Below are 16,539 nucleotides of genomic sequence, written 5' to 3'. Positions count from 1 at the left end.
TCCCTACATCATTGTCCCCAGTTTACCACCCCTCCCCACCCCCATTTCCTTAGCAGACACAAAACAAGATTTCTCATATTGTTTGTTATGACAAAATGGCTAACAGAATTATAAAAGAAAATACTTCAGTAAAAATAAATTAGAAATAATTTGGAAATTATTATATCTCATAATTAAGTCTTTTTTTTTGTTTTGTTTTTGGGCCACACCCAGTAACGCTCAGGGGTTACTCCTGGCTATGTGCTCAGAAGTTGCTCCTGGCTTGGGGGACCATATGGGACACCGGGGGATCGAACCGCAGTCCGTCCAAGGCTAGCGCAGGCAAGGCAGGCACCTTACCTTTAGCACCACCGCCCGGCCCTATAATTAAGTCTTTAAAGTCATTAAGGGTTTATTAAGCTGATGTTGCTAGTTGAGCTTCTATTCTATTCTAGTTGGCTTCTATGCTACTTTCCCATCTAATTTGGTGCGCTCCTAAGCAGCTGTCAGTACTGTGGAATTTGAAAGAATTGCTCCAGGAGCCCCAGGATTTGTAGAACTGGACCAATGAGTTTCCATGACTTGGCTTGGCTTGCATCTCTTTTGAGATGAGTTGTGAAGCAGTGAAGTTTGGCTGTTTACATGGTGGCTGTTTGCAACTGCCAGGACTTAAGTAGGGGCTCAGCCTGACCTCTCCAAGGGCATTCCAAAGTTCTGAGATTGAAGACCTGTGTACCAGTGAGATTTAGCGATTTGGCTTGCATCTTGGTTAAGAACAGTTGTGAAGCTATTAAGCTGGACCACTGCTTACTTGTTAGTGTCTATGGGATGTGGGTGTGGCTGCTGTAGTTTCCTGCAATATAGGAGTTGGGCTGGAGGCAGCTGCATTCCTTCATTCCAAAAATACCCCAGACTTTTCATTCCCCAAACTTGTGTACCTGTAATCTTTCATTGACTTGATATCTCTGCAGAAGCCGTAAACTTGAGCTTTATGCATGGAGGCAGCAGCTATGAGTGTGGATATGGCTGCCTGGCTCTTGGCAGGATGAGGATTGACCCATCCTTCTGTGATCACCCCAGGATTTTCAGTTCAAAGACCAATGAAACAGATAAAGTGTGTGTTCTTTTATTTTAAAATTTTATTTGTGGTCAAAGTTAATAACAAATCTTTCACAGTAATATTTAAGGCTCATAGTGACAATGCATGAGGGGCATTCCCACCACTAGTGTTGTCCTCTCAAAGTTTGTGTTCTTGAGACATTTCTATGATGGTAAAGAAGACAGATGAAGCTGGAAGGAGGAAAGGCACTTGCCTTGCAATGACAGTCACCCAAGATCCTGATTCAAATCCCTGAGCATTTCTGGGATCACTCGAGTAAAGTGAGGAATAGCTCCTAAAATTACTATATGCAGCACCCCCCCCCCAATCAAAAGACAAATAATGACAAGAAAGTGAAAAAGTACATAATGTTTTTGTTGGTTTGGTTTGGTTTTGGGCCACACTCGACGTTGCTCATGATTACTGTTGGCTCTGCACTCAGAAATCGCTCCTGGCAGGCTCGGAAGACCATGTGGAATGCTGGAAATCAAACCTGGGTCTATCCTGGGTTGGCTGTGTGCAAGGCAAACACCCTACCGCTGTGCTCTCTCTCTGGCCCCACAAGTACATAATATCTGCTGAAAAGAGGGACCCTTAGGAAAAAGATAATTATGCCTTGTTGCCATGGGCTGGTTAGTGGAAGAATGTGTCTCTAGGGAGACAATGCCTGGGAAGCCCACAAGTAATAAGGAAGACCTCTGTGACTTCTGGGATGAGTCATCCTGAAGAGAGAAACTCAGGCCTAGGCAGGAAGACGTGGTATGTCTGGAGACCAGCAAGAACAGTGAAGGGGCAGTGGAACAACAGAAGGGGAGATAGAAGACAAGGAAGCAGAACCAAGGCCAGCACCAAACCTTGGATGCTGGGCTGGCCAGTTGGCCCATGAAAAGGAGAACCCTCTCTGAAGGTAGTGGGGAAGAAGACCTGCTGTGGGAAATATTCAGGTCATAAGACAGAATCAGACTGGTCAGGAGGCCACTAATTGGACTAGGTAAATACCTTTGGAGGCTCAAAATAAAGGGGAGAGTGAAGCTCTTGCATCCCTAAACCGGGAGTGTTGTAGTCGTTCCTTGGGTGGTCTCAGACACAAGAGCCTGGAGCTAGGAAGCCATTACTCAGCCTGTAACCATGTCAAACTAGTCCCTGCAATAGAGGTGAGCGACTTAACTCTCAGCCAATCATGCAGACACTCCGGTTCTGCAGCGCTTTCTGCTTTCTTGCACCACCACTTTGCATGCTTACATTACCCAGTGAGGCTTACAGAGGGATGCTAGTGAGAAAATTGGGGAACTTCACAGCTGTAATGACCAAGTAGCAAAACCTTGAGGAGTTCTCCCTGCACTTATCTCATTTCTCTTCCTTCCCCATGAAGGAAGACCTAACTGACCAGTTCAGTAATGTAAAGATGTTCACTTATAGCAGCAAAGAGATCAGCTCTGGGATCCTAGGTACTTGGCAAAGAAGTCCCAGCATGATCAGGAAAGAGCTGGAACTTGCTACAAGAAAAAGATTGCCCTCCAAACTCCATGTCATGATTGGATTGATTTTAATTTATAGCATGGATAATAGAAGTGATATGCTTGGTCTTGACAGTAAGAAGAAAAAGGGTTACTTTGTGTGTGTATGTGTCCAGTAGCATAGATGCACATTAAATCCGGCAGTCTCTTATATATCAGCTGCTATGTGTGCATTTAGAATACAAAGATGATGAGAACCAGGACTTCAAAGTCATGGCTGTGTGAGACAGACTAGAATAAATAGACCATTTCATGCCAGAACTGTGAGAGAATGCTCTCCAACTGCCATAAGAACATTTTAAATGGGCAATACACCTTGGGGGTTGAAAATCGCTTTTCTGGGTAAAGAGAGGGCAACAATGAAAGTGACATTTAACCCATACTTCAAAGGAGGATTTGTCAGGGATTGTTAGAGTAAAAGCTCAATGAATATATTCTTTTTTTTTTTTTTCTGGTTGGCATAGACTAATGTTGGTGTACCTAGCTAAAACCCTGAAGTTGGGTGCAAAGACCCTAAGACCCACCCATATCTGGGAGGGGTCTTGGGAACCGGATAATAGGTATAACTACCTGCAAGACCTCCCATTCCTGGGAGGGGTCTGGAATAAGTTAGATAAGCCTGGGACGAAAGGGATTCGGCCCTTTTGTTTCTTAGCCGGCTTTTGGATCTTTGGGCCGCATGAAGCCCAAAGGGAAGATGGCTAACAGGAAATAAGACGCAGGGCTAGCAAAATAATGCTGTGCTTGAAAGGTTGACATAGGCCACACACCTGTGGTGGCTAGGGCATGAATAAAGATGATTCTTCCTGAAGCCTGCGTGTGAGTGAGTGATTTCACCTGGGCCTGGAACCCGGCCGGCTGGATGGAGTTGCAGAGCCATGTGGCCTGGGGTGGCAGAAAGGAATCCATCGCCATCCATCGCCATCCAGCACCATCACTAATTATTTGATTCTACATCTGGCGCTCCGAACTTTGATCTGAATCCTGGACCCAACAAAACAGCGAAAATGGTGAAATTTCTGCTCTTCTGTTTCATTTTGGCTCTTTTCGGGTGCACTGAGCCCAAAGCCCTGGGCCACGTGCAACAATGTTCAAAAATGGCCAACACCCCATCTGGGGGTTAAAAGGCCATTGAAACAAAAGAGGTGAAAGCTTGCATCACCTCCAGCCCAGGCCCAGAATTGAAACTGTGTTACAAGAAACAAAAACCTGGGCCTCTTCAAAGACTTATTAAAAGTCTAAATTGGAAAAGGAGGAGAAAAAAGACTGTATTGAAAATGGACTGATTTTCTGAGAATGACCTTTGGCTTGAATTTGGATTTCGACTTTGGAAATTTCGGACTGAACTTTTAGTTTAAATCACTTGAAACTCTGAACATCAAAAGCGCCCTGTAAAGGTGTGGCCAAAAACTTGCTTGCAAAGTGCGCCCGGAGGAAAAAAAAAAAAAAAAAAAAAAAGGCGGCGAAAAGCTCCAAGCGGCTCGGCTCGGCTGGGCTGGACTCAGTTTGGCCCGGAAAAGCAAAAAACCTGGAATCCACCCTCCAGCGAACCGGCAGCGGGCAGCGGAAACTGCAACCTCATGGTCTACAAAACCGTCTACGGGGCCTGAAACTATAAAAGAGAGCCACGTGGTGAGATCAGCGTGGGACAAACCAACATCTGAACTTTAAAAGTTTACAAAAACCATGTGGTGAGATCAGCGTGGGACAAATTAATCTAAACTATGGTTTTAGGTGTAGAAAATTAGTGGGTAGTAATATTTTACTCATAGTTGGTGATGGGATAAGTTTTAATTAGTTAGTGGTTAAAAAATAAAAATATAAGGGAGGTAATACAGATTAGCCCATTTTAACATCTAATTTCTAACCACCTGCATCTTTGTCTTAAGTCATTTTCTTTATAATTTAAATGTGTTTTGTTGTCTTTCAAAGTTAATATTTTCAATTGCAAAATGTTTTACTGTGTATTTTAATGTACTTAGCCTGTTTTTAAAATGTATGTTATGCATGTATGCTAAAGTACTTGTGTATAGAAAAGTTATAGGAACAAATAGTTCCCCCAATATAGTTTAAAAGTATAGGAACATGAAAGTTCCAAAATAGTGCTTGGTAAAAAAGCATTAATAGAATTTTAGGTTACAGGTGTAAAGTATATTTTGCAAATAATATGTTTTTGAAAAGGGCTGGTATATTAATTTTCACTCTATTACGTTGGTGCATAAAAATATTAAGAAAAGGAGGAAATGTTGGTGTACCTAGCTAAAACCCTGAAGTTGGGTGCAAAGACCCTAAGACCCACCCATATCTGGGAGGGGTCTTGGGAACCGGATAATAGGTGTAACTACCTGCAAGACCTCCCATTCCTGGGAGGGGTCTGGAATAAGTTAGATAAGCCTGGGACGAAAGGGATTCGGCCCTTTTGTTTCTTAGCCGGCTTTTGGATCTTTGGGCCGCATGAAGCCCAAAGGGAAGATGGCTAACAGGAAATAAGACGCAGGGCTAGCAAAATAATGCTGTGCTTGAAAGGTTGACATAGGCCACACACCTGTGGTGGCTAGGGCATGAATAAAGATGATTCTTCCTGAAGCCTGCGTGTGAGTGAGTGATTTCACCTGGGCCTGGAACCCGGCCGGGTGGATGGAGTTGCAGAGCCATGTGGCCTGGGGTGGCAGAAAGGAATCCATCGCCATCCATCGCCATCCAGCACCATCACTAATTATTTGATTCTACAGACTATTACAACTGAATTGAACTGGAATCTCACTCTTGTGAATGCTTTTCTATAAATGTCATTTCTCACAACCCTATCTGATGTAAATGTTTTAGGAAAACTTTACTTTAATAACAATTAGTACAGGATAATTTTTTAAAATTCAAGGGTCCGGAGTGGTAGCACAGTGGTAGGGTGTTTGCTTTGCACATGGTGATCCAGGATGGAAGCAGGTTCAATTCCCAGCATCCCATATGGTCCCTCAAGCCAGGAGTGATTTCTGAGTTCAGAGCCAGGAGAAACCACTGAGTGCAACCAGATGTGGCCCAAAAACCAAAAAAAAAAAAAAAATCAAAAATAAATAAGAAATAAAAAATAAATAAAATAAATAATTCATGGAGCAATAGCACAGTGGTAGGGCATTTGCCTTGCATGTGGCTGACCCAGGACAGATCTGGGTTTGATCCCCAGCATCCCAAATGGTCCCCCAAGCCAGGAGCAATTTCTGAGAACATAACCAGGAGTAACCCCTGAACATCACTGGGTGTAGCCCAAAAATCAAAAAGAAAAAAATCAAAAATAAATAAATAAATAAGGGACTATATGAGACACAGGGGGATGGAACCACATGCAGTCTGTCCAAGGCTAGCACTGCTCCTTGCTACTGCTCCCAAGCAAGAAGTGATTTCTGAGCACATAGACAGGAGTAACCCCTGTGCCCCCGCCAAAAAAAAAAACCAAAACCAAAAACAAAGATAATAAATAAATAATTCACGCTATACTTCTAGAAGTCTCCTAGCAAAAGCACTCCCCAAAATCACTGTCAAGAGTGTTGTGAATCTTGTCATAATCTTTGCTGTGCACCTTTAAATGCATATCTTCATTCTGTTCTTTTATTGAGACTAGTGAAGCTCGAAAGGAGCTGTGAGTTGAAGCAAGTTTTCTCATCTTGAAGATACTAGTTTGAGCTCAGGGAGGTGCTTAAGACAGTCTTGAGGTCACAATTCTTCACAGCGTTCTTTCCCCTCCACCCCAATGCCCTTCTTTTCTCTCTCTTTTTAAAAATAAAACCAGGATTCTGGGCATTATAAACTCTTTCTAGCCCATAGGAAATATTCTTAGCTGCTGAGCTGAATTTTAGATTCCCATTCTCTCATTAACTTGAGTTCACACTTCCACCCATGGTCTCCCTAGGGCCTTCCATACTCTTCAGCTGATCTGGCACTTAGCTCTGGGGCTCTGGGAGCCTGGAGGTAGATGTTCTGTAGCAGAGGGAAGAGGTTATTTAGATTGGATTCCTCTCTTTATGGAGTACTGAAACAGTGGTTTACTTTTCCTCTAGACCTTTTTTTTTCTTTGTCTTACATTCTTTCATGAATAGTAAATGTTGACTTGTAAGAGCTTTCTAATTCAGAGAACTTAATTTAGATTATAATAAAGAAATGAAGGAAAAATGGTTGTAGCCCATCTTATCTCTTCCTTTCCATCTGTATCAGCTCTTTGAGTTATTGCTTTTATTCACTTTGCTGTCCCCAGACAAGAAATTGGCTAAGGGTATAAACTGCGGCTTATTGTGGCTGTTAACAGTAGCTTCAGCTCCAAATGCCTTGTGATTTATTATGTCCCAGGAGTATACATTTTTGACAGACCTTTCCCACCAAACCATCTCTTTGAGCTACATAATATCTGGTCTGAAAAATTGCAGGTGGGGTAGCCATATGGAAGTGCTGCCTGCCCTCTCGAAAGGACTTCCCACAGCAATTGGCAGCTCTTCTACCACTGTGGTTAGATGGCACTTCAGGTTTCCAACATGGAATAATCTTGCAGCTCAGACCCTCTTTTAGGAATAGAAGAATTTGTGCTGTCAGTCTGTACACTGGATCTGAGTCCTGCACCCTCTATATTAAAGCTAGAATTGTGTTACAACTCTGCCTCCCTCTCTCCAAAAGACTGACTCTGCTACCACTACTCCTTTCTACCTCACATTTTCTTTATAAAAACATTTAATTAATACTGATCCTATAGAAAGGATATACAAACATAGAATTTCTATACTTTCCTCTACTTTCTTTTTTTTTTTTTTTTTTTTTTTGGTTTTTTGGGCCACACCCGGTAACGCTCAGGGGTTACTCCTGGCTATGCGCTCAGAAGTTGCTCCTGGCTTGGGGGACCATATGGGACGCCGGGGGATCAAACCGCGGTCCGTCCAAGGCTAGCGCAGGCAAGGCAGGCACCTTACCTCTTGCGCTACCGCCCGGCCCCACTTTCCTCTACTTTCTATTTCATTTTGCTGCATTTCCTTATATATACACTCACCTATCCATCTCATCCACTTATTCATCCATCTATCCATCCCTTTATCTCTCTCTATCATATGACACAATTTCCTGTCATTTCTAAATATACCTGTGAATATCACCCAAAATTAAGAATATTTTCCAACACATTTATCTTATAAACTTCCAGTTTGGAAATTAAAACTGATGGAACATGACTATCCAAAGACTCCATTCAACTTTTGCCAGCTGTCCCAACAATAATAAATTGTTCTCCTTCTCAGTTTTCAGAAGAAAACTATTTAGAAACACATATTTATTATCATGCCTCTTCACCTCTTCAAGCTAGATCACTTCCTCTCTCTTTGCCTATCTCTTCTGCTTCATACCAATCAGTAGTTGGAATCACAATCCGTGTGTTCACTGTTTCCTCAGCTAGGCTGGAATTCCATAGAAATCATTTTCTCTTCTTAAGCTTTGGTGACATTAGCTTTGGTAATCTGGTAAAGTAGGGTCTTCCAGGTTTTTTCTACATTTCTTTTCCCTCCTATTTAATAAAATATTATTTTTTATACTTTATTTGCATGTTTTAGCATGGAGAGTCCTAATCTAATGTCTATTTTCTACTACTAAGGCTATCCAGTCACTAGCTTCAGTCTACACTGATGATTTTTGTCTACATCAACTACCACTATAGTGGTTTCAAATACAGTCATTTATCATCATTATTTTCCCATCTAAAATATCAGGTAATCCACGAAAAGATAAGATCTTTCACTGATTTCTTTTGTCATTGTTTATTTTTCACCTGTTAGACTTAAGGACTCCCTTTTTATTTGGCTTGTTGAAATGAGATAGTCTTATGATTTATTTTGATATTCAAATATAAATTAGACCAATATAAATCTTACCAACAAGTTGGCTTCCTTGATCTCTGCTGTGTCTTTATCATTATTTGTCCTTACTTTATGATACAAGTTGTCCCAGCATCATTTTTCAGTTTCCCTGCCTCAGCCCCAGATCAGCCATTTTTTTCAAGATTCCATTTGTAATGGAAGATAGAATTTAGACACCTACCTACATCTCGTCTGATTTTGGCATTCATTGTGCCCCTTGCTCTAACTTTCTATCTGTGTGCACATCTACAACAATAGCTTTACATATATATATATACACACACACATATATTTAAAAAAATCATGTAACCATGTAAATACTTTCATTTGAAGTACAGCACTTCAAGCTTCTTTGTAGTGATTTCTTTTTCCATGTTTTTAAATCTCTTCAGACAATGAGGAAGATGACTTTCAATGATTCCAAGCATCCTCTACATACTTAGTTACTCCATGAAAAAGTCTCCCAACTGCTTCACTAAATTTTATCTTTCTCAGAACCCAGACCTGCTGCCAATGTCTCTTCAGGACCTCCTCACATACCTCCCAGCTTTCTCAGGTGCCAACATCTTAAAGCTAGAAAGGGAAGGCAGTGAAGAGAGGGAAGATGCAAAAATTCCCATCACCTTTCTGTTCAGATGAAAATTTCATTTCAGGCAATTTGAAGAAAAGAATCAAGATTTAAGGGGCCGGGCGGTGGCGCTAAAGGTAAGGTGCCTGCCTTGCCTGTGCTAACCTTGGACGGACCGCGGTTCGATCCCCCGGCGTCCCATATGGTCCCCCAAACCAGGAGCAACTTCTGAGCACATAGCCAGGAGTAACCCCTGAGCGTTACCGGGTGTGGCCCAAAAAACAAAAAAAAAAAAAAAAAAAAAAAAAAAAAGATATTTATATTCGGGGCCGGGCGGTGGCGCTGGAGGTAAGGTAAGCCTTACCTGCGCTAGCCTAGGAGACGGACCGCGGTTCGATCCCCCCGCGTCCCATATGGTCCCCCAAGCCAGGAGCGACTTCTGAGCGCATAGCCAGGAGTAACCCCTGAGCGTCACCGGGTGTGGCCCAAAAACCAAAAAAAAAAAAAAAAAAGAATCAAGATTTATATTGCCCTAGTAATTTCTCCATTTTCCTCCATCTTTCCTTGATTGTTCATCATCTCATCTATCTTTGATTACCACTGTCACTGAGTTGCTTCCTTCCCTTATTCTTACTTTTCCCTAGCAGTTTAAGGATTTGATGTAGGTATGGCATCTATTTCAACCCCTTTTTAAAAAATTTACAGACCCTACTTTGATTGACTTTTTTTTTTTTACCACGCCTATCAGCGCTCAGGGATTAGTTCTGGTTCTCTTTTGTGGGAATCACTCCTGAGAGAATCTGTGGGGTTGTATTGGATACCAGGATTAAACCCAGATCAGCCATATGTAAGGCAAATGACCTACCCACTGTACTCTCTCTCTCTCTCTCTCTCTCTCTCTCTCTCTCTCTCTCTCTCTCTCTCTCTCTCTCTCTCTCTCTCTCTCAGTCGTCCACCCCACATTTTGACTCTTGTTTTGTTGTTCTGCTTTAAAGCTGTATTTCTATGAATATGTAATATGATCTTCCCTATATATACAGGAACTAATAATGGGGCAGAGATAGAGGCTATAAATGTTTAGGATGGCTACTATATGGAAGGTGAAACTTCAGTAATATAAGTACTTTGCTTCTCTAATAAATAAAAAAAATCAGTTTGAATAGTGAAGTGCAATATTTTAAGATGGAAACCTAAGTGTGTTAACCTCTTTGTATATATATCCATGTCCTTATTCTGGGCAAGATCTTCAGTCTTTACCAACCAGATGAGTGAAGTGGAATGTTGTACCTAGCAGTTCCTCTCAACATTTATTTTTTGTCCACTCTGATCATATGCTAGTTGGATTTTCTACCACAGCCCTTGATTAAGTCTTTCCTTTTCCATAAAACTCCTAGTTTTGCATTGCCTCTGGGCCTAGTTAGATGGAAGCCAACAAATATGGTATGCTAAAACAAAAACTTGGTCATAGGAACATATGAATGTTATCTTGAGTTCTGTGAGCATACACTGATTAGCTCACAAAAGGGACTGGGACTTAAATGTTAATCACAGGGAGGTAGCCTCAGGTCACAGCTTGAAGATGTCTGAGAGAAAAAGAGAGAGAGAGAGAGAGAGAGAGAGAGAACAGGATCAGCACATGTAAGGCTTGCTATCCCTTTACTTACTATCTCTTTACTGTCTTCCCAGCCCTTCTTGAATTAATAAGATGATTACAAACTATATTTTAAATTGCAGTAAATTTATTTTCATATATTTAGCACATTAAGATATGTGTTGGATCCATATTGTATGGTTGCCCAATCCTCCTGAAGAGCCTACTTGCTAAAGATCTGCTCTTGGTTGTGCTTCTAGAAGCTTGTCCATTTCTTTACCTCAGATGTCTTATGAGAGCATGAGGAGCTTATAATGAAAATCCTGAGGGCATGGTTTATAAATTTTCAGTTCATAGGGTTTAAAATTTAAATTTTAAATGGCTTTTTATCTTGCCCTTGTTAACGAACTTGTAACCCTGTTGTGTGTAGCCTGCCTTTTCTGGATGGAAGAGCTTCATTCTCCAACGTGCTAATATGTACATGCTATTTGGACAGTCTGCATGTGCATTTATTTTTGAGGCTTGCTTCCTTTACTGAGCTGAGGCTTTCAAGGATAAGGTTTTATTCATTACTAGCCCTGTGCTAGGGTACAGAATAGGTTTTCAATAATGTTTGCTAAATTGCTTTAGCTCTGCAAGAAAGCCTTGCAGTGACTATTTGTCAAGTTCATTGTGTGATTTTTGTCTGCACTAGATTCCAGTGCCTTCTTGCATATCAGTCACAGGTCTGTCAAATGGAGCTGGTTTCTTGGCTCTGTTGAGGCCATAGGATTCAGATTACCACAGTAATGAAGTCTGGGAGTACTTTAGGGGGACTATGTTGAAAACAATCAGATTTTTTTTTTTAAATAGAAGAAGTGTGAGAGGAAAGATCACTGAACCAGGAAATGGGATAAAACCATTAAAAAGATATACAAATCTCTTCAGAGTGTCTTTTGATTGAAGGGTGCTCCTTCTGCCAAAGCAGCTGGGGAGGGAGGTACTGACACCGGAGGGGAGGAGAGAGAGGCTTCCTATGTATCCAGACAATGGCTCAAAAAATGGCCCATAAAAATGATTGTAGCAGCTGACTATGAACTTTAAGCAGCCTGATAATCAGAAGAGGGAAGGGATGTGCTTTCATTATCTCATGAAAAGAGACCTATGAAACAAAACAAAACCAAGAGAAAAAGATTTGCTACAAATATAAAACTAAACGCCTTGCATAACTATTATTTATTTATTTATTTGCTGTTTGGGGTAGGGGTCACACCCAGCAGTGCTAGGGTTTACTCACTCCAGGCTCTGTGTTCAGGGATCACCCCTGGTGGGCTCCAGGGATCCTATGGGATGGCAGCAATTGAACCAACATCAGCCACAGTACTATCTCTCTGGCCCCATTTATTTTTTAAAAAAGAAAGAAACATACTTGTTCTGAGGGGAAAACAAAACCATTTTTCCCCCTTGGAAATGCAAGTTGGGTGTAATAGACTATGTCCTAGTTCCCACACAATTCCCTCCCCAATTCTCACATAATTTCAGGGTGCCTGCACTTCACGTTAAAATCTTGTAGATATGGCTACTAGGCCTTAGCCACTCATTTAATTATTCTAGGCTTTGTTTCCTCAACTGTTTAGGGATCTTTACATTTCAAAGCCAGCATTCTCTGAGCAGACAGTCTATCCAGAGTTACTCTAGATTAAGATCCTGAATCCAAACAGCAGGGTCAGATATCTGGAACATTATCAGTGTCAGGGCCAGAAAAAGAGAAAAATAAGAGAAGGTAAGATGTTTGCCTTGCATGTTGCTGAATTGAGATTAGGTGGTTTGCATCCCTGACACCACATATAGTCCCCTAAGTACTGCCAGGGATCAATCCTGAGTTTGGAGTTAGGAATAATCCCTTGAACATGCTGAATATGGCCCCCAAACAAAGCCAAAACTTAACATTATGTTTTATTCCTTCTAAAAAACTTTCCAGCTTTGTGACATGGAAGACTAAGAAATGGTTGTGGAAAATGATCGCAGTGCCCAAGTAAACATTGAAACCCCAGGCGTCAGCACTAGGCAACACTGGCCGCTGTCACAGCCAAGTCTGCTGCAGCAAGCACACTACAGCTGTGGAGCATGTCATAGCAACCCCACCCCAATTCCCACGTAATTTCAGGGTGCCTGCAATTAACATTAAATTCTTCCAGACATGACATGCTGGGTTTGAAGAAAAGATTGCAGGTGGTAGTGTCTGGAGGAAGAGATGCCTGAAGTAGAGCTGAGATGTCAAGGCTGAAGGAAAAGCCCAGATCTCCTGTATAGGCCATTGATTTGAAAGCTTTTTTACTTTCTCTGATGCTCTTCCCCTTCTCCCAAATTCCTGTCTTGCTATTAAATTACATTCTCCCTTCCTATTATCAAAAGTGACTCTGTCCTTGTCTTTCTCTGATAATATCATTAATCCTAGCTTGTGACTAACTCCCCAAGCTTTGGGCCCTACATTTAATGGTGTGCAAAATCTGCATAGGAAGAAATCTTTTATTTTTTTTATTTTTTAAAGATATTTGCATAAAAGACACAGGTCAATCATAATGGTATTTATTCAGTACTTCTGAGGTGATAATAGTGTAGTGTCAACCATGAAAAATAAAAATAGGCCCATTTGGGGACAGAGGATCACACACACAGACAAAAATTTTTCATTGGGAGGGAGGATAGATGGTTCAGAACATGTACAATATGGAGCTGGAAGTTCAATCCAAAGCTATCAACCCCCAATCCTATAGTTTCAACTAGTGACAAAGCATTGCCTATGTTCCTCAAATATACCATCTTTTAAACCTTAGACTCATAAACTAGAAACACTGAATGGCCAACCATTTTGATTTGTAATTCATCCAGGCAATCTGACAGAACTGTCTGAAGGAGACTGGCAGTATCACTGTGGAGTCATACTGCCAGTAAGCCTTCAACTATTATATAGCACATGAGAAATAACACTGCTCAAATGAGCATAGGAAGAAATCTAATGGTAAATATCAGCTACTTGCATGGGGAAATATTGGGTGAAGGGACCTCTCCACTGTAACAAGACTGAATGTGCTGATGTGCTGTGCTCTGAATGTTTGAAGGTAAAAGGGAAGTCTGATTTAAATAGGAAGTAGGTAGGCTTTCTCTCTCTTTTTACACACCCAAGGCAATTTTAACAAAGTAATACATCTGATCTGCAAATGGTCTAGTGTGCTCATATCCTAGGCAGAATATTTCTGTGTGGGGAAGAGGAAAAAGAGGCAAAGAGTAGGTAGCAGGAACAGGGGTCAGGGCATCAGGATTGTCAGAGGTCTAGAGGTTTAAGTATATATCCAAACCATAGAGCCAACAACACTATAAGCATGAATTCCAAACTGCAGCTACCAAACTTAAACATGAGCCTGTCAAGGAGGCAGATTAATGGAACTGAAGTGGGAGGAGATATTGGTGAGAGGAAGTTGACTCTGGTAGTAGAATTAGTGTGTAATATTGTATGCCTAAAACTCTGTTATGAATAACTTTGTAAATCACAGTGCCTAATTTTTAAAAAGATATTTTAAAGAATATTTGTGTTTTAACAGGAATCTCTAGGGAATGATACCTAGCAATTTCAGGACCCATGGTGAGGTTTCAGGGATGTTTGGGAATAAACAAATTAGAGACCCATAAAAATCAAACAAATCAGGAACCAACTTTTTCCACCTTGTTGACAAGGTTCTTTATAATTACTCAGGAGCCAGCAGCAGCCTGGAAAGGAATATATTAAAACAGATTTCATCAAAATAGTGGGTAGAAAGTTGGAATATGGAAAGAGGAGTGAATTTCTTGTAGGAAAGGAAGATAAAAGAGCAAAAAAAACATAGGGATGGAGTTTGCTTTCTGACTAAAATCATTTTCAACATTGAACCAAAACCTACTCACGTATCAGAATGGAAATTTATTCTCTCATGTTGTGAATTATTTGTGGACTCTAAGTAGCACTCTTTGAAGCACTGACAACTTATGCCAAAAAGTTTCAAGATATCTAAGTTCCAGAATCAAGAGTAGGAAGTATGAAAGTAATAAGCAGAACTTAATGTTGGCTAAGTACTTCTACAAAGCACAGTGAAAATCTCTCTGGACACAGTAATTGGTTAGAGAGAGCTCTGCTATTAGCGCTAATGGTTGAGCCTGAAAAATATTTGTTTGTTTGCTTGGGTCCCTACTTGACTCCAAAACCTAACGAATCAAGACTTTGGTCACATTTGAGATGTCAAGTTTGCCAATGAGCTATTTTAATACAGATTCTTCTGTTCAGAGAATCCTGTATCTGAAGAGGTGTTAGTATTTTATTTATCAAAGTACCTAAATAAAAATTTATTATTTTGCTAAATATTCCTAATCTGTACAAATATTTTGGATGCAACAGAACTACCTCTTTGCTTCTTCTGATTACTGCTGTGGAAATTAACTCAAGGTAAAACTGTACTATTTTTGTTAAGTAAGTTCATAACACTTGATAAAGATGTGAATTTCAATGCTACTCATTAGTTTTTGTGAATTTTTAGGCTTAATTCATACCAAATTCTTGTCAGCATCCTCTCTGTGTTTTAGCTGATTTCTGACAGAAGAGTGACTTAGGGAAGCTGGCTGGCTCAGACTCCATGGTCTTCCCCATCTCTGGCCAACACTTCTTTCACAACAAAAAGGGGCCCTGAGGAAGTGCCTGAATTGTCCTACTGACCGAGCTTTTCTTGCTTCTCTGCCCTTCACAGAATGGGTTAAATGGCCTGCACCTGGCCTCTAAAGAAGGCCATGTGAAGATGGTGATTGAACTGCTGCACAAAGAAATTATCTTAGAAACGACAACAAAGGTATGTCTCTTAGCAAATTGTCCCTCAGGAACCAAAATTCTTCTATCACAGAAAATTCAAATTCCTGGGTTCTTTCTGTGCTATTGCAAACTCTGGCAGAAAAGCTAGTACTCTGTGGGAAAACTCCACTTTTGCTCTGGCAGTTCTCTTGTCCTCCCAATTATTTATTAATTCTGTGAGTCCTGAAGTTGCTGAAAACGCAGGACCCTCTTTTCATTACAGCTCAGTGGGCCCTTGCTGGTTCTATCTCTAAGTGGAAGTAAGATGCTTCAGAGTCCTAAAAGGGGGGAGAATAATTCCTGTGGCAATACTGGTATTAAAACAAAATCTAATTGAGTATATAAACATTCTGGTATCAAAAGCTAGTAGACATTGTTGGCAACTTACAGAAGAGGATTTTGACTTCTCCCGTTTACTCTGCAGCAAGTTCTACCCACTTACTTCCTCTCCTTGCTTGAACTGGCATTTGCAGACATATCATGTCTTCCACCATTATCATTTGTCCCTTATCTTATATCTCAACAGATTTTAAACACCAATGATTCAAGTTCAAATTCCATGAAATATCATGAAATAGATTCGGTTATAGGTAGCAAATCAATTGCACTTCTTAACATACATGTATCTTATTTATTAATCAGCATGATGCAACTAGAACTTAAAAGCAAAAAAATGAAACCAAAAATATTACTTCTTTTTCTTTTTTATATGTTTATTAGTTATTGGGCCACACCCAGCAGCGCTCAGGCTATGCACTCAGAAATTGCTCTTGGCAGGCTCAGGGAACCATATGGGATGAAGGCAGGGATTTAACCCAGGTCCATCTTGGGTTAGCTGCAAGGCAAATGCCCTACTTGCTGTGCTATAGCTCAGGCCCCATATTACTTCTATTTACTAAGTTAGTTGCTAACTTCCTCTTTTTCTCTATTGTATTTCCTATGTTTTTTTCTCTTTGTTTATCCTTCTACACTCTTAATTTCCATGTGTCTGTTTATTAAGCATGGCCTACAGACAGTTTCAATATCAGTTCCACACAGCAATTTGCTGTTT

At 40.7% G+C, this 16,539-nt stretch overlaps 1 protein-coding gene and 1 non-coding gene across 5 annotated transcripts in view; one reads left to right on the top strand and one right to left on the bottom strand.

Annotated features, from left to right (window-relative positions):
* ANK1 (ankyrin 1) overlaps positions 1-16,539 on the top strand; it is a 272,521-nt gene that overhangs the window by 168,920 nt on the left and 87,062 nt on the right. For all 4 annotated transcript variants that reach the window (XM_049771795.1, XM_049771796.1, XM_049771793.1 and 1 more), the window contains exon 3: positions 15,391-15,489. In XM_049771795.1, coding sequence (XP_049627752.1) covers positions 15,391-15,489 — 99 coding nt within the window. The remainder of the gene's footprint in view (positions 1-15,390; positions 15,490-16,539) is intronic.
* On the bottom strand, positions 13,520-13,647 carry LOC126007730 (small nucleolar RNA SNORA19). Its single transcript, XR_007495220.1, has one exon. It is a non-coding gene; the product is annotated as a small nucleolar RNA SNORA19 (small nucleolar RNA).

This window comes from Suncus etruscus, chromosome 4 (assembly GCF_024139225.1).
Source record: "Suncus etruscus isolate mSunEtr1 chromosome 4, mSunEtr1.pri.cur, whole genome shotgun sequence".
In the NCBI taxonomy this organism is placed as follows: domain Eukaryota; kingdom Metazoa; phylum Chordata; class Mammalia; order Eulipotyphla; family Soricidae; genus Suncus; species Suncus etruscus.
The sequence above is the reverse complement of the archived record's forward strand: the minus strand, read 5'-3'. Positions and strand labels throughout refer to the sequence as shown.